The 23,622-nt window shown below is 42.4% G+C and overlaps 1 protein-coding gene across 12 annotated transcripts in view; it reads left to right on the forward strand.

Annotated features, from left to right (window-relative positions):
• Positions 1-1,832: 1,832 nt before the first annotated feature.
• Positions 1,833-23,622, forward strand: part of DCLK2 (doublecortin like kinase 2) — a 151,333-nt gene continuing 129,543 nt past the window's right edge. For 6 of the 12 annotated variants that reach the window (XR_011073899.1, XR_011073897.1, XR_011073898.1 and 3 more), the window contains exons 1-2: positions 1,833-3,125; positions 21,694-22,028. Coding sequence is in view for 7 of the 12 variants with exons in the window: in XM_068542598.1 (XP_068398699.1) it covers positions 2,705-3,125; positions 21,694-22,028 (756 nt within the window). In the remaining 5 variants the exon portion in view is untranslated. The remainder of the gene's footprint in view (positions 3,126-21,693; positions 22,029-23,622) is intronic. The other 6 variants (XR_011073900.1, XM_068542604.1, XM_068542600.1 and 3 more) reach the window with 2 other exon arrangements.

The following is a 23,622-nucleotide window of genomic DNA, read 5'->3' on the forward strand; positions in this document are numbered from 1 at the left end:
TACATCATAAAAGACATTTGGTTTCCACCATGTTCTCTCTGGGAGCTTGCTCTGGAGGAAGCCAGCTGACATGTTGTGATAACACTCAAGGGACCCTACAGAGAGGTGCTCATGGCCAGGAACCTAGGCCTCCCACCAACCATCTTAGATCTTCCAGCACCAGTCAAACGTTCAGATGACTGCAGCCCTAATCAATGTCTTGATTACAGTCTCATGAGACATCAAGGGAAGCTGTTCCTAGCTTCCTGACCCACAGAAACTGCTGAGATAATACATGTTTATTGTCCTGAATCACTAGGTGTGGGATAATTTGTTACTACAGCAATAGATTACAAAGTGGGCTTTTTTTCAAGAAAGAGTAAGAGCAAAACAAATGAACACACCCATTTTAAGCCATTTACAAAGTTGAAAGGCTCTGCAGTCACTAGTACTTAATGAGGCCTTATCTCAAGAAATTTGCCATTTAGTTCCTTGTTTCTCAAAGTGTTGTACCAAGACCAGCTGTATTGGCATTACCTGGGAGCTTATTAGAAATACAGAATCTCAAATTCCACCCCAGACCTACTGAATCAGAATCTACATTTTATGAGATTTCCCCTACTACATGTAAGTATACATCAGAGTTTGAGAAGCAGCACTTATCTGTTTGAATACTAATGTTACAGCCTATAGTTGGAAACGCTGGCTGTGCATTGGAAGCAGTTCCAAAAACTACTGTTGGAGAAGTCCATCCCCAGGAGTTCTGATTTAATTGGTCTGTGTTAAGGTCTATTATGGCCATGGACCTAATTATATTTCACAGTTTTTCCCCTGGAAAACTATGTTGAAGCCTCAGATCAGCCCTGAATTCCCAGCATGTTCCAGTCCTGGTTCTAGAAGTCAGGTATGCCCAGGTGTCCCTGAGACTGCCCTGGGGGAACTATGGTGCACTAAGCAGGAATCTTCTGGGGCACTGCATGCCAGGGCAGCTTCACAGCTGCTGAAGAACTACTGCATATATCTCTGCCTTCTCTTATTCATACTCTTCCAGAACTTCGTTCATTCCAAGAAAAGCATCCATGTTCTTACCTTACAGGTCGGTTTGGATTTGCTGTCTAGGGCCACTCAGAGAACAGGTGGTGAATAACCTAAGGTTTCAGGGTAACTTACCCACCTGTCAGATTAGGACCAAACTTCTTCTAGTTTCATCTTTCCCTAATGGTAAAATGGAAGTAACTAATATTTCTCACAAGCCTTTGGGAAATATGCTTTTACTGTTGACCAGGCACTACTAAATTAAGACTTCGAGTATGATGGGTGCTTACAAATGTTAGACCTATTACTTAATGAGAAGCTCAAACTGACAACAATAAACATCACTTGAATGTAAGGGGGGTGGGGTGCAGGGATTTTCTGTTTACCAATGCAACCCCAGCGACGGAGACAATGCCTGGCACATTGCATGCGTTAATAAATATTTGTTAATTAAGTAAATTCCTCAAAAAACAATAACTTCTGATCATTCACTCATTCAAAGTTACTGAACGTACCATGTTAGCGAATCTGCAACGGAAATTGTTTTATCAAAGGATTTTAAGATAAAGCTCCAGATTTCCTTTTAAAAAATAAATAGTTTGCCCCAATTCAATGCCATGTTTCAGGTTCCTGCCCTAGTTTAGCCTCGGCTCCTCATTTGGAGGCTGGCTAAGGGATGTGATCCCTGCCCTTGAATCTCCTTCCTTTGTAGTTTTTTTGACCTGCGCGGTTCCGTTTCCCAGGCGGAGGAGCGCGCGCCGCGGCTGCGCCCATCAGCGCGCGGAGTGGGGCTGGGGCTGTCAGGCGGGCGGGGCTGCCTAGGACCCTGGGGGGGCCGATCGTCTCGCCCTGCAGAGCCTCCTCTCCCGCCTCTCTCCCTCCGGAGTCTGGCATCCCTCGGGAGGCAAGAAGCCCCCTCCAGCCCTGACAGCGGGCCGGGCAGGCGGTGCGGTCGGACCCGGGGGCGGATGCTCGCGGGTGGGCCGGGCCGGCCGGCTGCGGGGGAGGCGGGCTGCGTTATTTCCCGCTAGGGCCAGACTCCGGGAGGGACTGGCCTGCACGGTGCTCTCGGCCCCAGCCAGCGCGCGCCGCCCCTCGGGCAGGGCCTGGGGGCGAGCGAGGCGGCGGCGCGGCATTCCGGGCCTCGGGCCGGGCGCGTGAGCGGGCCGGGGCCGGAGCCGGGCCGACGCCCCGGCGGCGCCTCTCCCACGCTCGCGGCCCCTCCCCCTCCCTTCCTTCCTTCCCCTCGGATCTCCCGGGAGCGGCGGGCGGACGCGAGCCGCGGCGGGCGCCCGAGCTTTGTGTGCGCCCGCGGGCCCGGGGCGAGCTTCGGGCGGCCCAACTTGGCGGCGGCCGGCGGGCTCCCGGGAGGGAGTTGTGAGGAGTGGCCGGGTGGAGGAGGCGCCTGGGGGGGCGTGGGGCTCCCCGGCGAGCGGGAGGGACAGAGCGAGGCGCGCCGGACAATGAGCTGGGCAGCTCGGCGCTGCGGCCACTTTTAGGGGGGCGCGGGCCGGCCGGCGCCTCCGCGGCTCCACCTGCGAGGAGAGGGCGGGATGCCAGAGCTGGGTGTCCCGGCGCTCTGAGGCTCCTCGCAGTTAGACGTCCCTGAGCCGGTGCTCGCCTTGACCCTGGGCTACCTGGAGGCTTTGGCTGGGGCGTGTTTCGTGGGGGCGCCCCTGGAGCAGCCGCGATGGCCAGCACCAGGAGTATCGAGCTGGAGCACTTTGAGGAACGGGACAAAAGGCCGCGGCCGGGGTCGCGGAGAGGGGCGCCCAGCTCCTCCGGGGGCAGCAGCAGCTCCGGCCCCAAGGGGAACGGGCTCATCCCCAGCCCGGCGCACAGTGCCCACTGCAGCTTCTACCGTACGCGGACCCTGCAGGCCCTGAGCTCGGAGAAGAAGGCCAAGAAGGCGCGCTTCTACCGGAATGGGGACCGCTACTTCAAGGGCCTGGTGTTTGCCATCTCCGGCGACCGCTTCCGGTCCTTCGATGCGCTGCTTATGGAGCTCACCCGCTCCCTGTCGGACAACGTGAACCTGCCCCAGGGTGTCCGCACCATCTACACCATCGACGGCAGCCGGAAGGTCACCAGCCTGGACGAGCTGCTGGAAGGTAGGAGGGAAGGGCCCGGCGCGGCAGGTGCGGCCCCGCGTGCCGACAGGTGCACGCGCTCGCCCGGCGCTGGGGGAGCCTGCGGGGGGTTTTCTAGGCGGCCGCAGGAATTGTGCGGTTCTGTCTTCTTTTCCGCAGGCTCTATGGGTGGGGCGCGCTTCCACATATACTCTGACTGTCCCTCCCAGAAGATTTGCCTTAAAAAAGAAAGAAAGAAATCCTAACGGGATTTGGTGACATCTCTTAAGATTGGCGGACTTGTTTTTGTTTTTTGCTTTTTTGAAGTGCAAAGTCTCACGTGAGGATCTGGGTAACCCTCTAGCTCATAAGCTGTCTGTTCAGCCCTCTGTGTGGAGCTCAGTGCCGGCACCTGTGTTTCAGCGTTCAGGACCCTGTTGCACCTGCTCTACTCAGAAGCCGTGGTTGTGAAACACTCTAGGTTGGCTTTCCTGGTTTGCCTTGCAGCAGAAGTTCCATGAGGTCAGGAGGGGCGTCCAAGACAGTGGTTCTCAACCCTGGTTGCCTCTTGGATCACTGGGGACTTTAAGAAATATGGGTGTCTGGGTCCCATCCCCGGATACTTGGATATAATTGGTTTGGCGTGTGGTCTGGGCATCTGGAGTTTTCAAAGCTCCTCAGGTGATTTGAATGTGCTGCAGATTGAGAACCGTTGTGCTAAAGGGTTTTCCACGTTTGGTTGGTAATGAGGTGAATCAAGGTCAATCTCTCTTACATCCTCCCCTACTGAAAGTAGCTAGTTAGGGTGATAAAGGCCACTGGAATCAGCAGTTGGGGCCCATTATAAATTAGGCCTAGGGTGTCAACCATGCTTGACTCAAAGGGACTGCTTGGCTGTATGTTGTGTCATCCTTGAATTCCTGCAGTATTTACTCTAATTTCACTTCAGGGAGAGAAAGCATTACTAGTAGTTAAGAACCTATATCCAGAACTAAACACCACCCATAAAGATCAGACAGAACCCAAGTATGTGCTGACTGTGTGTTTATATACAGTCTGCTCTCATGCATCTTTCTTAACGCAAATGGCACATATTGCTATGGTAGTCATAGCAATGTTGGCTTGGCAGGGGAAGGAAACTGAACTTGAAGCCAGCTATTTTTCTTATATTAGCGCATCATGTTCTTATGTTCTGAAGACGTCCATTTTACACATGAGGAAACATAAGCAACATGCCTTGTCATACAGGACAAGGGCAGTCTATGCCCTTTCATCTACAGTTCACTTTTAATAAATTGATGTAGCCACACTGCGGAGTCCTGAAAGTGGTTGAGATTCTATTTAGTCACTGTTACCGAAAGTTTTCCCTGCCCTGGCTAGATGAGGACCCAGCCAAAACTAAGTTGTCTTTTCAGTGTGTGTGTGTGTGTGTGTGTGAGTGTGAGAGAGACTTCACAAATTCTCCTGCTCACTTGAGTGTTTTGGTTTTAAAGGCTTCCTGAAGAGGTGGTGACAACCAGAGGAGTATAAATAAAATGAAGATACATTGTTAAAAGGGCTTTATTGCTTTATCGTGTTACATACTTAAAAGCCACATTTGCCTAGATGTTTCAAAACTGAGTAACGAATTTTCTGATTGACCCAAAGCTAGATTAGTAGCCCTGTGGAAGGATCAAGGCAATGCCTTTTTTACTTAAACACTCACTACTCACATGCCCTTGGGATACTGTGCCTGGTGTGGTCTGAGGAGGGACAGTAGTTTTAATATCCTTCTCAGAAGTAATTTTCCTTCTCAGAAGTAATTTTAACAGTGTATTTGCTACATGAAATGAATGTACTCCAGAGGTGAACATGATCCTAGGGAAGATGGTCAAGGTGTCCATTATGCATATTAATTGAGAGCACATATTGTACATTGAGTTTGTTATTGCCCAAGTGGTACATGGTCCGCTGAGTCTAATTCTCAAACTGTAGGTTCAACTATAAATTGAAGGTTGATAAATATCCTTTGAATCATTCATTCACTGATTTGTGGAGGAGGGGGAACCATAAGCATATGTAGAGTCCAAATTACACCACAGTATGAAAAATAATGATAGAACACAAATATTTGCACCATGGAAATGTTTCCCTAGTATAGCCAATTGCCCACTTGTTTCAAATATAATAAAATTACATTTTATTAAATATAATACAATTACTGCAAAAGAAGAAAATTTGAGCACTTCTTTTGTCATAGTGGCATTCTCTCTGACAATAGATCTTTGTCTAAGTCTTGAATTTCCCACAAAATGAGTGGAATACCCTGTTTCTAGGCAGTTTTTAAAAAAAGAACCATCAATGTTTAATATCAACTATTCAAGAATTTAAATAGTTTCAACTTTTAGTTAAAATTGTGTACTCGAATGTTCAGATTTATCATGCAGAAGAACTAACCAGCTACCTGTGAAGTTATTATTTGCATCAGTAAAAATAGGTCTGTGATATTTCCCATGTTGTCAAAATTGACTATTTCATCTTAGTTCATCATTTTTAATAAAGATTCTCTGATAGTATTTTTTACACCATTATGTTCAGCTGATCTCTCATTTGCCTCTTTCATTCCATGAAATTTGTAGTTTAGGAGATACTGTTTTTCCCAAAACGATTTTTTCTAAAATGTTTTCAGTGAAGAATAGAAAGTGATGACTCAGGATAACTAGGCATGGACACTCACTCAGAGCCTCAGTCCCACTGAACTCAGATGACAAAAGAAATTTGCATGGCCCAGATTTTTTTCTTCTGCCCTTGAGAGTCTCTGGAGACCAAAAACTGTTCAGGTGTAGGCTGGTACTCCTGCACTACACTAAACCAGCAGGCATTTGGAGCCTACTGTTTTAGCTCCCCTTGCTGCATTAATTTCAATGTGTTAGTGCTGTGCATCCCTGTAATCCTGTTTAGTCTTTACAACTGGATGGGGACCTTCTCTCAAAGGAAGACTGTGAGTCATAACAGTCAGTACTGGGAAAATCAGGTTGAGCTGTCTGAAGCCATGAGCCAGCCAACCGTGTCACATCTCTGATAGACAACTGAAGATGTCTGGATGGCATGTTCCTAAGTTCTCAGTCAGAACTCTTGGTCTTAGTTTTTTTTTTTTCCATGAGTGTTCTCTTCTTCAGAACATTTAAGCTATAATTATTTTGATGTCCCAAAGAGAGATGCCCAAGGACAGTAGAAACAATGTGTGACCAAGTTGGGGTCCCTAGGTTCTGTGGATTTGAGAAAAATTCACCTCTGTTCTCAGCCTTAGTGACCTTTTCTGTTGAAAGAGAGGTTGGCAGATCACCTAAGTTAGATCCTTTCTGGTCTAAAAGTATATACCCTTCCCCTGCCTAAGTGGTTATTTATTGAGTGTCTGATTGGCCTGGGCTGCCTTTCCCTACCCAGAACCTATCTTCTGGAAAATTGACAAAGCTGCAAATGTCCTACACAGCAGGGAGTGGGTATATGGCTCTGATGAAGTGTTTGACAGGAGCCAAAAAATTAAGAGCTACCCGTCTCTGCCTCTTTCATTCCAAAGTAATATGTCATTTTATGTTGTTTATACCTTTTACTCCTCAGTCAACATTAAATAAACTGATTGGATTTTTTGGCATGTGAGAGAATTTTGATTATTTTGACAGGTGATACTTCCATTCTTCCATTAAGTTAACTTGAAAATTAGCTTGAATTAACTTGAATTTAAGAAAAATAAAGTTCTAAGAAAATCAAGCATTTGAAGTTTTTGAGGTTCTCCTACTAAGCCTAGTTTATTGAATCTCTTTGGTTATTCAGTCTCTTTGAAGGTGTTAAACCAAAATATGGTGACAGTTATATTTAAGTAAAAATGAGTTTACATTTAAGTAAAAATTAAGTTACATTTTTAAGTTACATTTAAGTAAAAATGCATAAGAACTCAGATTATAGGTTTTATCCCCTTGAATGATAGATTTTTAGAGTAATAATAGAAACTGAGCTCTTGGAACTTGTTATAGTGAGGAAGGCAACATAAACCCATGAGATGTAAGGTATTTGCACATAGTAGACAAAAGCAGTACACATTTATATAAGGCAAGCATGATGATTGGACATAGCAGTTTAACATTGAATCATCAATCTGCAAAACCTCCTCTACCTGGCAGACTCCTAGATCCTCCTAGATCCAAGACCCTCTTCAAATATCATCTTTCTATGAAACCTCTTCCCAGACCTCGGGGGCATTGGTCTCAAACTGTTGTTGATTGAGAGCATAGTTGTTGTTGTTTCAGGTGCTGGGGGTACGGTTCTAGAATGCTCACATTCTAGAGGGAGAGAGAGAGTGAACACACACACACACACACACACACACACACACACACACACACACACACACACACACACACACACACACACACACACGATGGTTCCAGCTGCAGGGCTGTAAGTGAAGTGGTAATGAGGTGGGGCAGGAGGCCCACACTGGCCAGGACAATGGAAAAGGATTCCCAGAGGAACAGATGTTGGAGCCAAGGCCTGAGGTCAAGCTTAGAACTCTGCCATTTGCTTACTCACAGCATTTTTCCTTTCCTCTATTGTAACCCTTACCTTTACAATTAGAGGTATATTGGGTCTGTTTTTTGCACTAGACTAAGCATGTCGTGAGGTTAGGGATCTTGGACGCAGTAAGTTCATTAAATAAATAGCCCAGGAAATGACTTTACCTCTAAGTCTCTTGATTGTCAAGGGAAGTTTTGTATGAATTAAGTTTGAATAGGGTTGTTCCTATGTATTTGTGAAAATATGTATTTTGAAAAATTGGATTATATTCCAGATAAATCAGAAATGCTCTGCTGACTCATCGCTGTGGAGAGAATGACTCTTCCTCAGTACTTGCTTCTATAAATCTGATTGTTTTCTTCTCATTTCCTCAAAACAGGGGAACTCAGGTCTGCTATAACGCAGCTGCATAATAAGCTCTTTCCGGAGGTAATGGGAAGAGAAATTTTCATTTGCAGAATAAAGAATTCTAAAGGGTTGGGGGAAGAAAGGAAATACTTGGGAGAGCATTTATGAGATGAGAGTCAGACAGAATGATACACTGGTAGTTATAAGAAAAGATCACTATTTCATGAGGTTTTAAACTATGGAAATGGACATTTTATGGCCCTGTCATATGAAATAAGAGAAACTAGATATTCCCTTGACCAGTGATTGTCAAACTGCTTTCTTCATTGTAGAGAGGGCCAGGGGAGTTTCTCTGGGTCTGTACTGCCTGGCTAGGTCTCTTCTCATCCCTACCCGCCCGCCCATGCTCCTACCACTTCTGTTTTTGTCTCTTCTATTGATAAAGTAAACTATTACCCTATGGATTAGGGATCCTATTCTTCTCAACATTGCTACCATTTTTTAGATGTTTTATATGCAATCATAGTGTGAGATACTTTGTGTTTTATCTCACCCTTGTTATCCCTTATGGAATATGGCTGCATTGTCTTCCCCATTTTGCAGCTGGGGAGACTGAGACTCAGAGGATTAAGAAATTGTCCCCTTGTACCAGTCAGAAGAGGTGGGGCTGGAACCTGAGGCCTTTCTCCTTGGCCTTTCAACTTCTGTATTCTTAACTGCTATGTTCTACCACCTGTGAGATGGGGTCCATCCTGACCCCTGAAGTTTGCATAGGTCATGTATCAGCAATCTAGAGCTGCATCACCGCTGCAGCCAAACCTGTTAGTTATATTTGGAAAATGAAGATGGTGGTAGTTCATCAGTCACTGCAGATGTAAAGACAGTTTTAGGATGTTTTGTATATGGTTCCTGAAATGAACCATACATTATCCTATGCACCGGCATAGTAGGGTCTGCGCATTCAAATTCTGCAGAGTTGTCTTGCTTGACTTTGGTTTCCTTATCTTCAAAATGAGGAAGGTTAGGTAATTGCTAAGGCTGCTTCCCCTTTAAAGTTCAGTGATCTTGGGAAATGCTTCTGGAAGTGGGAAAGAGAAATGATCTGTCTGGCTCCATGTCTCTCTTTAAAAATTGGCCAGGTTTTGTGATTGAATGTGGTTACCTGGGTTTAGATGGAGTTCTTAAACCCTCAATAACCTATAGGAGGCTCTTCCCCATAGAATCTTCTCAGGAAAGGGAAAATTATGTACAGGCCCATTGAGGGCTGGGACCATGGTCATTTTGTTAATTCATTTATCCTATCAATAAATACTTCTGGCACTTGATGTTTGATGATTAATTTTACTTTTGTGCCATATATAAGATATTTTGATAGGTGGGAATAGGTGGATATTGGTTTTTTAAAAAATCTTTCTTAGTTAAGACAGCCAGCTGGACAGTTGGCTAGATTTGCAGAGGTCAAATAAGGTCATGCAAAAGGCAAATATTCCTTGCCCCTTCATATTTCAGTTTTGAAATAAGTTTTATTCAAGAAAAAAGGGATGCAGTATATTTGTATGTTAACAATTTATCAATTTCACTAGTGTCTGAGATGCCTGCCTTGATTTTTCTCTTTGGACATCTTTCATAATCAAATTCTTGTACCTTTATTTTGAATGTATGTTTAAATTCCAGGACTATTCTAAGCCCCCTAATATTTTCAGCATCTGCTTTGAGTTTGTTCTCTGATGTAGCTAAGACTTAGTTTCGTTCATCTTTTAGCATTCTTATTTTAAGCATTGTCTTTAGAAAATTTATTTCACATATAGTTTAAATACAATCTGCATTGTACAATACTTTTTTTTTTTTTTGGCTGCATTGGGTCTTCGTTGCCGCACGCAGGCTTTCTCTAGTTGTGGCGAGCGGTGGCTACTCTTCGTTGCAGTGTACAGGCTTCTCATTGCGGTGGCTTCTCTTGTTGGAAAGCACAGGCTCTAGGCGCGTGGGCTTCAGTAGTTGTGGTGTGTGGACTCAGTAGTTGTGGCTCGTGGGCTCCACAGCACAGGCTCAGTAGTTGTGGCACACGGGCTTAGTTGCTCCGCAGCACATGGGATCTTCCCGGACCAGGGCTTGAACCCGTGTCCCCTGCATTGGCAGGTGGATTCTTAACCATTGTGCAACCAGGGAAGTCCCTCTACAGTACTTTTTAAATCCTATGAGTTGGAAGTATAATTTAAGGCTAGAATTTAGATACTCTTTCATTCATTGACATGCTATAATTTTTGCTCTAATCCAGGCTATTTTACCCTGTTTGCCATATCTCCTGCAGCCTGAAGCAGTAGACTAGCCATATTGTAATTTGTCAGAAGCTACTACCTTCAAGTCAAGGAATGGGAAAATACTGATTTGTGAGATCAACTTTAGTACTTTTTTTTTTTTTTAAGTTTTTTTTTAAATTAATTAATTCATTAATTTATTTATTTATTTATTTATGGCTGTGTTGGGTCTTCGTTTCTGTGTGAGGGCTTTCTCTAGTTGCGGCAAGTGGGAGCCACTCTTCATCGCGGTGCGCAGGCCTCTCACTATCGTGGCCTCTCCCGTTGCGGAGCACAGGCTCCAGACGCGCAGGCTCAGCAATTGTGTCTCACGGGCTTAGTCGCTCCGCGGCATGTGGGATCTTCCCAGACCAGGGCTCGAACCCGTGTCCCCTGCATTGGCAGGCAGATTCTCAACCACTGCGCCACCAGGGAAGCCCAACTTTAGTACTTTTGATTACACTATAACATTTACTAACGTCTCAACATAACTAAAATAATCTATAATTATGACCTACTATGTTACCATTTGTTTATATGTTGGTTAAATTATAATCACTTGCAACCAAAATGTATCACAATAGAAGTTTTTAAATTGTCATTGATTTATTTCTTCCTTCACTGTGTATGTTTTACAAACTTCAGATTACTTTGTTAATTTTTATGTAATAACAATGTCATTATTTCTGAAAGGCAGTGATTGATGCTCTCTTCCCCAATATCCTTGTCCATTATCTTGGTCTTTTAACAGTATTCTATCTCATCTGTTAAGGAAGCAGGAAAAGAAAAAGGAGTTATGGAAACTTACTACTGGTTATACCCTTCATCAAGCCTCTGCAAAAGAACGAACTTGAGAAATAGCCTGACGTAAACTCATCTCTTCTTAGTTTAGTGATCAAGGCCAATAGCTGGAAGGTTCCACATGAACCTTGTAACACTTAGCAGAGTCCTAGTGTGCAGTGTCTCTTCGATAAATGGGAGTGGTCCTCAGCATCTCAAACCAAAATGTGTGTCCTTGTAACTTCCCTCCCTGTAATTCTAGAGCCACCGTTTGGAGCTACGTAAGACTCCAGATGGAGCTACATGGCAGCCCTTCAGACATTTTATGACAGTGGTCATGCTTTACTATTTCCCCCTTCTGCCCATCTCCTAACCATCACTACTCTTTTTTGACAAACATCTGGTTTCTGAATCCTTCATCACTTACACTGAATCTTTTTGAGCTATTCTCACTATCATCACTTGCTTCAAACTGGAGCCAAGTCTTCCTCTTAGACTCAAAGTGAGATTTAAAGGGTTGGGGGGGGAGCGGTGAGGGAGGAAGGTCTTAAGCAAAGATCTCCAGAAGCTGGGGAAACTCTGTTGAGGGAGGTTTTTACCTCAGATGATGAGCCAACTGAAGGACTAACCCTATATCCATTATGCCTCAGTTTACTTACAAATAAGTTTAAGATGGGCACATTTTGGTTTGAAGATCTCTTTCTCAATATCCTTAAAATTGCACTGTTTCTCAAACTTTTGCAATGTTTGGGATAATTAAAATTGAAAAGCAATGTAAAAATCTAACAACCAAGTTGCAGAAGCCCAGCATTGCCTTAATTACTTTAAATACATTGTCACTTAAATATTTATAAAGGTAGATGTACTTATGCATATAGCTCTTACACACCAGTACAACCCAAAGGAGACAACCTAAAAACCAACAAAACTGTATAACCAATAAAAATGCAAAATAGCAACATAAAGCTCCAGATACTATTTGCTCAAACTAAACTGTTCCCAGTGTGACCATGGTGCTGAACGCTGAGTTTGGTGTGCTGAATGCCGTGTGATGAGTCAATTTTGCACTGCTAACAAGCCTTCATTCCCGCAGAGTAAAATTATGTCCTCTGGCCTTAACTCTCTGTGCATGTCTTGTACATATAGTAAGTCCACTTCTTCCTCATTAACTCCCAGCGAAGTTACACCACTTGATGCCAAAGGAGTTGAGGCTGTGGGCACAGAGTGTCCTGGCTGCACTTGATTTAGAAATAGACATTCAGATGTTCCAGAATAAGATGATATAAACATTTTAAGTCTTATCATAAAATTAAGTACAGAATTGGGAGTTCCCTGGTGGCCTAGTGGTTAGGATTGTGGGCTTTCACTGCCATGGCCCTGGGTTCTATCTCTGGCTGGGAAACAGATCCTGCAAGCCATGCAGCACAGCCAAAAAAAAAAAAAGTACAGAATTAAAATTGCCAAGGTGAATGCTTGTAGATTGTGGGATACAGTTGGCTCAGGTTTGAGCAGCAAGAAGACAAATAACGGATCTGATCTGTAGGTTCCATCCTACCAGGAGATTAGATAGAATTTTTTTTTTCCAGTGGGTAAGCTTTAAGACTTTTTGGTTAGTGAGTAGCATTTTTGTTTTTACTTTTACATAATTTCTTTGGTCTTAAGTTAACTCCTCCCAAATTTCAATGCCGAAGCATGGATTTGTGGACATACTTCTTCCCACATATTCAGATGTTCAGTGTAACGTCTCCACACCTTTCTCCGTGGAAGGTATCACAGACTGTACCACTGGATGTGACTTTAGGAGGTGAGTCGTTTTCAGCCCCTTGCCTTCAGATGTGTTGAAGGGGCACTGGTCTTAGGAGTGAAAGATCTCAGCTTGTGTCCGCAGCCCCGCCCTGTAGGAAAGGCTGTTATATTCATTTTGTGAATGCGGCAGCAGTGGTCCAGAGATAAGCCAAATGAGTGCAGAAGGGAACAGCATCCAGGTGAGAGCAGTGTACTTTATGTTACTCTGCTGGTTCCCATAAGGTTAAGTTCTGCGCACTGTACAGTTCGGGTAGAAAACCCAATAAGCTGTTTGCCACAACAGAATAGTAATCAGTCTGTCTTTTCTTTACCCTGTATTCTTCTGAACCAGCTGGGTGTGGGAACGTGTCCTTGATGTGCTTTAGATGGAGATACGCACATTATTGTCTACCCGATAGGACAGTCTCACAGATGCTGTACTTGATTAAGGACATCAAACCATCTTGTAGATGCAACATACCCAAATTTATTTTCCTTGGTTACATTCCTTTGGAAGTAATTTCTTTCTCAATTTTGGAAGTTGGGAAGGAATTTAGGTTTCTAAGATTTTTGCAGATATTAGACCTTAAGTGTCAGCCATACTTTCTTTTCTTTCCTCTTTGTCTTTTCTCTGTTACCATATTTAAATCTGTGTGTGTGTGTGTGTGTGTAGGGAGGCTTTTCCTTAAGCTTGATGAGTCCTTACACTTTATTATTATTTTTTTATTGGAGTATAGTTGCTTTACAGTATTGTTAGTTTATACTATACAGCAAAGCAAATCAGCTATATGTATACATATATCCCCTCTGTTTTGGATTTCCTTCTCATTTAGGTCACCACAGAGCATTGAGTAGAGTTCCCTGTGCTATACAGTAGGTTCTCATTAGTTATCCATTTTATACATAGTGTCAATATCATATATATGTCAATCCCAGTCTCCCAATTCATCCCACCCCCCCCTTTCCCCCTTGGTATCCATATGTTTGTTCTCTATGTCTGTGTCTCTATTTCTGCTTTGGAAAAAGACAGTCTATACCAATTTTTTCAGATTCCACATATATGTGTTAATATACGATATTTGTTTTTCTCTTTCTGACTTACTTCACTCTATATGACAGTCTCTAGGTCCATCCATGTCTCTACAAATAGTCCTTGCACTTTAGACTTGTAAACAAGTTTTCTTTTTCACCGTAAAGTTCAGTGCTTGCTTCTGCTCCAAGAGTTAGGTATAGTCTCAATGTCCAAATTTTGTATAACTGATTTTCTGCCGTAAATGTCAAAAATAGTTTGTAATTACAAGCTAATTAGTGGTTTTAGGCAGTTAATGTAAGTATTTTAACAGAGGTGGATAAGAGACTTTCATAGTAACTGATAGAAAAGTAGGCTAAAACATTCCGTTGTGGAATTTCCAACTGTGTAAATATGCATTTAGTTATTTGTGATTTCTAACAGTAAATTGACATTTTAAATGTTAAGGGATTATTTTGATTTAGCTATTAAAATATATTTTGTATATAATATACACAAACCCATACACACCTACACACATGTTCCATTGATTGAAAGACACAATGCATTTATTGGACTAAAATGTGCCATGGACTCTTGGTGCTTTGATGGTGTGAAGTGAAAAAAAAAACTTGGTAGGTCCTAGGCAGCCCTCACAGCCTGCTTGTTTTCCTCTGTGCCTTAGTTTGCCCTTTGATGGGGTAGAATGACCTAAGAGTGTCTCAGACCACACATGATGTCCTTCAGGAGCCTGACCTGAGCCTCTCACGGTCATTCGGTGTCAACACCTACACTGTGCAAATGTTTTACCTAGAAGTAATGCAAATCCAAACCGTGAGACATACAAGTTTGTTTTGGAAATATGCATTTTTGTCATGACTTTGACAAACATGTTTTGGGTGCCTGCTGTATACCACGTGCTGGGCTCAGTGTGGGTAACATGAAGAAGGGACAGTCAGTGTTTTCAAGGAGATTCCAGTCCAAGCAGTAGTTTGTAACCAGAGATTGTGTTTAAGAGTCACCTGTGAAGTTAGGAAGCCTTACTCACAGGTTCTGGTGCCACCTTCCAGTGATTCTGGTTCAGTTGAACTGTGGTGAGGCTTGGGCATCTGTGCTTCTACAACAAAATCACCTGACGAAAAAAAAAATTCTTCTCTAAGAACCACCGGAAGAGACAGATAGAGAATAAAGAATTATGAGAAGTTAACATATTGTAGGCTCAGGATACAATAAGTGAACCCAAGAGTGACATAATTTTTTAAATTATGAAACACATATCTATAGAAAATTCATAACACATACATGTACAGCCCAGTGAGTTATTATGAAGTGAACACCTTTGTGACTATTATCAAGAAATAGAGTATTGGGAATTCCCTGGCTGTCTCGTGGTTAGGACTTAGCGCTTTCACTGCCAGGGCCCGGGCTCAATCCCTGGTCAGGGAACTAAGATCCCACAAGCCACATGGCATGCCCCCCACCCCAAAAAAAAAGAAAGAGAGAGTATTGCCAGCATCCGAGAAGCTCTCCCTGTGTCCCTTCCTAGTTACAACCCTTCCCAAGTTACGGTAGCCTGACTCTTGCTTTTCTTTATATTTTTACCACTGATGAAGGCATCCCTAATCAGTATAGTTTTACTTTTGTCAGTTTTGAACTTAAAGATATTAAATCCTACTGCATTCTATTCTTTTATTATCTTTTGATCACCATTATTTGTAAAATTCATCCAAGTTGTTGTTTATAGCTGGCTTGTTCATTTCCATTACTGCACAGTAGTAGTACATTATATGAATATACCACAATCTGTGTGTCTGTTCTCTTGCTGATGGATATGTGGATTGATTATCATCTTTGGCTACTGAGCCCATTCTATGAGAGAGAGAGAGAGAGAGAGAGAGAGAGTGTGTGTGTGTGTGTGTGTGTGTGTGTGTGTGTACGTACTCTGGTGCCCATATACAGCAGTTTCCCCAGGGTATTTTTCTGGGGTGGAAACATATGATGTATATGTTGTCAACTTATCTATCACTAGATAATGCCCACCTGTTTTTCGTAAGTGATTGAACCAATTTAAAGTACATGGAAGTTCCAGCAATATATCAAAGTTCCTGTTGCTTTACCTCCTTAGCTGGGGTGATTAATCTTGACTGGTCACTTAAAAAAAAAAAAAGAGGTAAGGAGAGAGGAGGAGGAAGGCTATTTCAAGCATATAAGAAGGAATGAGAATAAGAGGGTGTCAGTATAGGAGCCCCTGAGGAAAGGATGCTTAAGGTGGAATAGTTTAGCCAGAAGTGGGGTGTGGGTGGGACATGTTCAAAGCATGGAAGAACATGGCCAGAAGCTGTCTTAGCGTAAGGCAGTTTGCAAGAGAAGCCGGTCTGTCTGGGCAGTTTTAGCTGTGGTTATGATATCTGGTAGTTATACCAAGATCGTGATAAACTACTTTCTTCCAGACATTTCTTTCTTAAGGAAAAAAAAATTCAAAAAAATGTTTGGTATATATATCAGAATGTGGTGGAAAATGTATGCAGGATGAATTTATTCCAATTTTATATTAAACATATAAGTTTTTAGTACTTGAGTATATGTAAATATATATTTTATATGCATATATATTTTTAAAGTTTTATAAGTAATGGAATACTTTGAAAATGTTTCATGTATTATATATTAGCCGTGCACCATATGTAGCCTAAATCTTAATCCTCTATCTTAAAAATAAAATTATTGTTCAAATAATGTCTTTTGATTCTGTACTGTCTTCCTAATGAATTCTTTGTGCTATCTGAAGCGTGTCTATAAGTTTAGGAAGAAACTTATATCTTCTAAATTAAAAAACAAAATGTTTTCCTAATTTTTTATATCTTATGTGGCTTGGACCTAAATCTAGTTGACAAGTACTTAAGATGTGGATTTGCTTCTTTTAATAAAGTGCTTATTTAGACAAAAAAAAAAAAGAATAAGAGGGTGTGACGAGTTTGGAAGGAAAGTGCAAGTATATTGGTGCGACACTAACTTAGGAGCCTGTGGGAAAGTGGCGAGAGGTGAGATGGAAGTATGTGATACGCTGGGGAGTTTGGTCTTTATTCTAAAGGCAGTGACGCAGGCAAAAGACATCAGATTTACATTTTTTAAAACTTGCCGTGACGGCTCTGTGGAGGATGAGGGGGCCTCATTAACTACTCTAATCTGGGGAGAAAAGAGAGGGAGCAGGGTTGAAGGGGATGGGTTCCAGAGATGCTTAGACCAAGTCAACAGTTTTGCTAAATCTGCTGAATATGGGGCAAAAAGAAGAGAGACAGGAGTTTTGGGTTTTGCCTGGGTGACTGTGTAGGTGGTGATTTCATTAAGTTGGGGAATTCCAGAAGAGAAGTGTTTGAGGTCGGGTGGCAATCATGGGGAGTGAAGTTAGTTTTAGACTTGTGGCACGTGAGACAGCTGTAGATGATCTCGCAGAGATGCTCTTTAAGTGGTTTGAACTCAAGAAAGGACTGGGCTGGAGATGTCTCAGAGGCCGGGTGGTGATTGAAGCCGTGGGATGCGGCTGCCCACAGAGAGTCTAAGGAGGATGAGGTGGATGCAGGGGAGAAGGGGGTCCTGAAAAGCAGACCAAGAAGGGGCTACCAAAGGAGTAAGAGGTAAGCCAAAAGAAATTAGATCCTGGAAGCTGGGGAGGAAAAGGATCTGCAGGACGAGAATCGTGACTGGTGTCCAGTGCCCTCAGAAGACGCCAAGTGAAATGACAAGAAGTGCTTGGCATTTGGCAGTTAGGAGAGAAGTGCTTGGGATCAGGGTGTTTCAGCCCGGGGAGCACAGGGAGCAAAGGTGATGCTGCAGTGGCTTAAGAGCAGATTGTGGGTGAGGAAGTGGGAGAAACCAGATGAGGAGCTGGGCAGTGAATGGAAGGCAAAGCACATTCGGTGGAGTGGGGCGAGGAATGAAGGGTAAGATGTGTGTGTGCTACAGTGGGAGATACTATATAAAGTCCTGTGTAGTTAAAGGGAGGAGAGAAGGAGAATGTGCCTGAAACCTCAGCATGAGGAGCAGGAAGGACCCAAATGTTGCGAGAGACTTAACATTGAACAGGAGGAGGGTACCCTTGTCACTGAAAAGGGAGAAGAGGTGAGAAAATTGGCACAGACTGAAATACATCTGTAGGGATGACGGTTTTCAGAGAACAAGAAATTGGAGAGTTCCTAGCTTTTAATAGCCTCTTGCCTCTTAAATAGGAGGCAGTTCATTTGGTTGAGTAAGGATGAAAGTTAATGGTTAACAAGTACCCAGGTTGTATTACACAACTGTTGACAACTGGTTTGTCAACCTGCTAAATATGAAGTAATGCAGAGTGTCTCTGAACAGATGTCAGTGGTAGGAAGCCATAGGCATGCCACTGGAGAGAGTCAAAGGAGGTGGAAAGACTTTCTATTCCGCACTGTGCTTGAAAACAGTAAAGGTGTATAACCACTTCCTGCTTCTATCCATCCTCTTTCTATACAGAAAACAGATCCTCTTTTTAAAAAAAAAAAAAAAAAAAAAGTTCATTGAAGTATAGTTGACTAACAATATTAGTTTCAGGCATATAACATAGTGATTTGATATTTTTATAGATTGCACACCATACAAAGTTATTATAAAATATTGGCTATATTCCCTTTGTTGTACCTTACATTCCTGTGACTTATTTATTTTCTAACTAGTAGTTTGTAACTCTTAATCCTCTTCACCTATTTTGCCCCTCTCCCGACTCCTCTCCACTCTGGTAACCACTAGTTTGTTCTCTGTAACACAAATCCTCCTCTATGTAGTATTCATGTGATCATAATTTACAAAATGATTTCCCACCAATGTCTATGGTCAAAGAACTGCTTTTAGAGAAACAGAGAGGGAGAATATGAATATGTCTGAGTGTGTGTGTATGTATCTCAGTCTCTTCAGCTAAAGACCACCAAGAACATACCTGGAGGTGAACAAGTTGAGTTTGCTACTCATTGCAGTAAGGAAGAATGGACATTATAGGATACCTCAGGGCAGCTCAGTAAGAGCTGCGAGAGCTGTCATAGAAATTGGGCTTTGGTTCCAAGGAAGCAGGGACTCATTCTGTATTGGGTGTTGTCAGAGGAAGGACAATTCTGTGATTGAATATCTCATTAAATCCTATTTATAGTGAGAGCAGACTAGATTGAGGAAAAAGCTATAGTTGGTAACGAAGTGGCAATCACTCATTGAGTGACCTTTTTTTGTGTCACTTTATCATAGTCCCAGAATGGCTTCATTTGACATAGATATTCTGTGAGATGATATCCCAGAGAAGACCACAGGTCAGATCAGGTTTTAGTAATATTGAGGTCTAGCTGTGAATGTTAGATCAATTCTGGACCTCAGGGACTGCTTTATTTTTCATATATCCATGTATGATATTTATATATATATATAGACATAACACATTTATATCTTTAAGTCTAATTTTAATTAATTAATTTATTTATTTATTTTTGGCTGCGTTGGGTCTTCGTTTCTGTGCGAGGACTTTCTCCAGTTGCGGCGAGCGGGGGCCAGTCTTCATCGCGGTGCGCGGGCCTCTTATTGTCGCGGCCTCTCCCATTGCGGAGCACAAGCTCCAGACGCGCACGCTCAGCAGTTGTGGCTCACGGGCTTAGCTGCTCCGTGGCATGTGGGATCCTCCCAGACCAGAGCTCGAACCCGTGTCCCCTGCACTGGCAGGCAGACTCCCAACCACTGCGCCACCAGGGAAGCCCATTAAGTCTAATTTTAAAATGAGATGTTTATCCTTTCCTTGTTTTGGTGAGTGCAGTTTTAATATGTACTGGTAAGAGTTTAAAAAATTCTCTCACAATGTGGTGTTTTATCCATGAATCAAGGTTCATTACTTTAGGATATACTTTTTCAGCTGTATTAGTAACATAAAATGCACTATCATTTGGAAAACTTGTTCTCTTTCTGGGGAATGAGTAGAAAACAGAAGATTCTTGCATGGATCCAGGTGGGAAGTGGGTGGTGATGAAGGCAGAGAGGAGGGGCATTTTTAGAAATATTTAGAAGGTAGAGTGGACAGAACTTGATGTCAGAATGCAGTGTGTAGGGAAGCCAGAAGGGTGAGGGATGATGCCTAGGTTTCTAGCTGAGGAGTTTTGAGTAGGAAGTGATGTTCCTCAACAGGATGGATGGAATGGAGAAGTGACAGGTTGGCGGGGGGTAACAAATCTTAAACAAGAATCCCTACAGTAGGGCTTCCCTGGTGGCGCAGTGCTTGAGAATCTGCCTGCCAGTGCAGGGGACATGGGTTCGAGCCCTGGTCTGGGAAGACCCCTCATGCCGCGGAGCAACTAGGCCCGTGAGCCACAACTACTGAGCCTGCGCGTCTGGAGCCTGTGCTCCGCAACAAGAGAGGCCCGCGCACCGCGATGAAGAGTGGCCCCCACTTGCCGCAACTAGAGGAAACCCTCGCACAGAAATGAAGACCCAACACAGCCATAAAGAAATAAATAAATAAATAAATAAATAAACAAACAAACAAACAAACAAACTAACTAACTAACTTAAAAAAAAGAATCCCTACAGTAGCATGACTCTGTTTGGGGGAAGACTGATTGCTTCTAATCAATCTTGTAGGTGCCTAGTGTCTAACAAAGAATAAGAATTCATTGTTTGATTAACAGCAAGAGCTATAACTGCCTAAGGAACCAAACTCTTAAATGCTTTTGTCTGCATATTCTCTCCCTGTAGGCAAATCTATATATTAAAAATGGGGCCATTAAACTGCATGTGTGAAAAAATAATGAATTCTTTTTGAGTTAGAAGATACCTTGGAGAAAATCTTAGAGTGTAATCCTTTTATCTTGCATCCCAGAAAGTTGAGACTAAAAAGAAGTGGGTGACTTCTGAGTTTCCTGAGAGAAAACTTGTGATTTTTCAACATAAAGTTTTGGAACTTAAAATTAATGAACATTGAATCAATTGACCAATTGACAAATACTATAGTTTTTATGTTTTACTTAGTGAAAATTAAGGAGAAGTCTACATGAATAAAGAACACATCATTTTAACTACTAAATATCCTTCCTCATTTAAGTAGACGATGAAAAGGTTGTCTATTTAAACTATTTTAAATTCATATTCTTCCATTAAGAAAAAAATGCTTGCGGTATGTTTCTTTGAGCTGTCAAAACTCTTCCTTCATTTTTGCAGTGCTTCATTAATTGAGTAAATGATCATATAACTAAATATGTGAATTTAGTCAGCTATGTGAATTTTGTAGTAACTTCTTTGATTAGGGCTGAAATATATAATTGGAAAGAGGAGGAAGACAGTTTTATTTCTTTATGAGAATGTATTATTTTGTGATACAGTTATTTCTTCCAGAATGAGACATTAAAAATTAAATTAGTTAATGGACTTTTGGAAGTAGAGAGTACCTTAGAATTCACCTGGTTCAACAACTTCCCTTTACAGATACTGATGTTGGGAAGCAAAGTGCAGGGACTTCCCTGGTGGTCCAGTGGTGAGGACACTGTGCTTTCACTGTTGAGGGCGCGGGTTCTATCCCTGGCTGGGAAACTAAGATCCCGTAAGCTGCGCTATCCAGGGTGACATTTGACCAGAATAAAACCCAGATCTCTAGTTTCTTCGTCCAGTGCATTTCACTCTAATGTATGCTATTCTCTCAAAACCAACCTAGATGCTATTGAAAAGAAAGGGGTGTGGGTAGAATGCCAAACCTGTTAAGTTGAGGATTCACTTAATGGGATTCTAGCGTGTTTGCTTCATACAAAATGCTCCTGTGGTGGGGATAACCACGTTGATAAAACTGATTTTTGCTTTTTAGGTGAGAGTTACGTGTGTGCGTCGAATGAACCGTTTCGTAAAGTTGATTACACCAAAAACATTAATCCAAACTGGTCTGTGAACATCAAGGGTGGGACCACCCGCGCCTTGGCTGCTCCCTCCTCAGTGAAGAGTGAAGTGAAGGAAAGTAAAGATTTCATCAAACCCAAATTAGTGACTGTGATTCGAAGTGGAGTGAAGCCTAGAAAAGCTGTGCGGATCCTTCTGAATAAGAAGACTGCTCATTCCTTCGAACAGGTCTTAACAGATATCACTGAAGCCATTAAACTGGACTCAGGAGTGGTGAAGAGGCTCTGCACGCTGGACGGGAAGCAGGTAGGATGTTTCCAGCCCCACGCTCTCTGTCTTACTTTTAAACTCTCCCAGTACCACGGTGGTTACATAGTTAATATGAATTTCATAGTTCCCTAGAAGTTATTCTAGCAGTCCTACTTGTGAGGGGCCCGTGTGTGTGTTGGCCTTTATCATGAAAAATGTAAGTGGCTTACCTGTCTCTTTACCCAAATTATCTCAAAAGTAAATGTAGAGAAATCTATCATATACTTCTTATGGCTATTGGAAGGGAAATGTAAACTTCTTTTTTTTTTTTTAATTGAAGTATAGTTGATTTGCAATGTTGTGTTAATTACTGCTGTGCAACAGAGTGATTCAGTTATACATATATATACTTTTTAAAATATTCTTTTCCATTATGGTTTATCATAGGATTTTTTTTAAATTATTATTTATTTTATTTATTTATGGCTGTGTTGGGTCTCTGTTTCTGTGCGAGGGCTTTCTCTAGTTGCGGCAAGCAGGGACCACTCTTCATCGCGGTGCGCGGGCCTCCCACTACCGCGGCCTCTCTTGTTGCAGAGCACAGGCTCAGTAATTGTGGCTCACGGGCCTAGTTGCTCCGCGGCACGTGGGATCTTCCCAGACCAGGGCTCGAACCCGTGTCCCCTGCACTGGCAGGCAGACTCTCAACCACTGCGCCACCAGGGAAGCCCGATAGGATATTGAATATAGTTCTCTGTGCTATACAGTAGGACCTTGTTGTTTATCCATTCTATATATAAAAGCTTACATCTGCTAACCCCATATTCACACTCCATCCCTCCCCCAACCTTCTCCCCCTTGGCAGCCACAGTCTGTTCTCTACGTCCATGATTCTGTTTCTGTTTCAGAGATAGGTTCATTGTGTCATATTTTAGGTTTCACATATAAGTGATATCATATGGTATTTGTCTTTCTCTTTCTGATTGACTTCACTTAGTATGATAATCTCTAGTTGCATCCATGTTGCTGCAAATGGCATTATTTTGTTCTTTTTTTTATGGCTGAGTAGTATTCCATTGTATATATATACCACATCTTCTTTATCCATTCATCTGTCAATGGACATTTAGGTGGTTTCCATGTCTTGGCTATTATGAATAGTGCTGCTATGAACACAGGGGTGCATGTATCTTTTTGAATTACAGTTTTGTCCGGGTATATGCCCGGGAGTGCGATTGCTGGATCATATGGTAATTCTATTTTTAGTTTTCTGAGGAACCTCCATATTGTTTTCCACAGTGGTTGCACCAGAAGGGAAATGTAAACTTCTGAGGAAAGAGTGTATGTTGAAGAGGCTTCCTACATTAAATGGGATATTCTCTAGTTAAGAATAAGAACATCTGTTGACCAGTAGAGTCAATATGGGTTTCGGTAAATCACAGAAGTAAAAATAAAAGATATTTAATGCTTTCAGAAAAGCCTTTCCTCCCTACTTATGTATAATATAGAAAATGCATTTCAAAGAATGTTCTTTTATAGGAATGTCCATTTGAGTTTCATAGGAAACAATAGAGGTAATTAAGCAGCATTTCTGAAAAATGTACACAAATTACACAGGAAGATGCAAGCCAAATTATGGTAACAGTATACC

Source organism: Eschrichtius robustus, chromosome 4 (genome assembly GCF_028021215.1).
Source record: "Eschrichtius robustus isolate mEscRob2 chromosome 4, mEscRob2.pri, whole genome shotgun sequence".
NCBI classification, from domain to species: Eukaryota; Metazoa; Chordata; class Mammalia; order Artiodactyla; family Eschrichtiidae; genus Eschrichtius; species Eschrichtius robustus.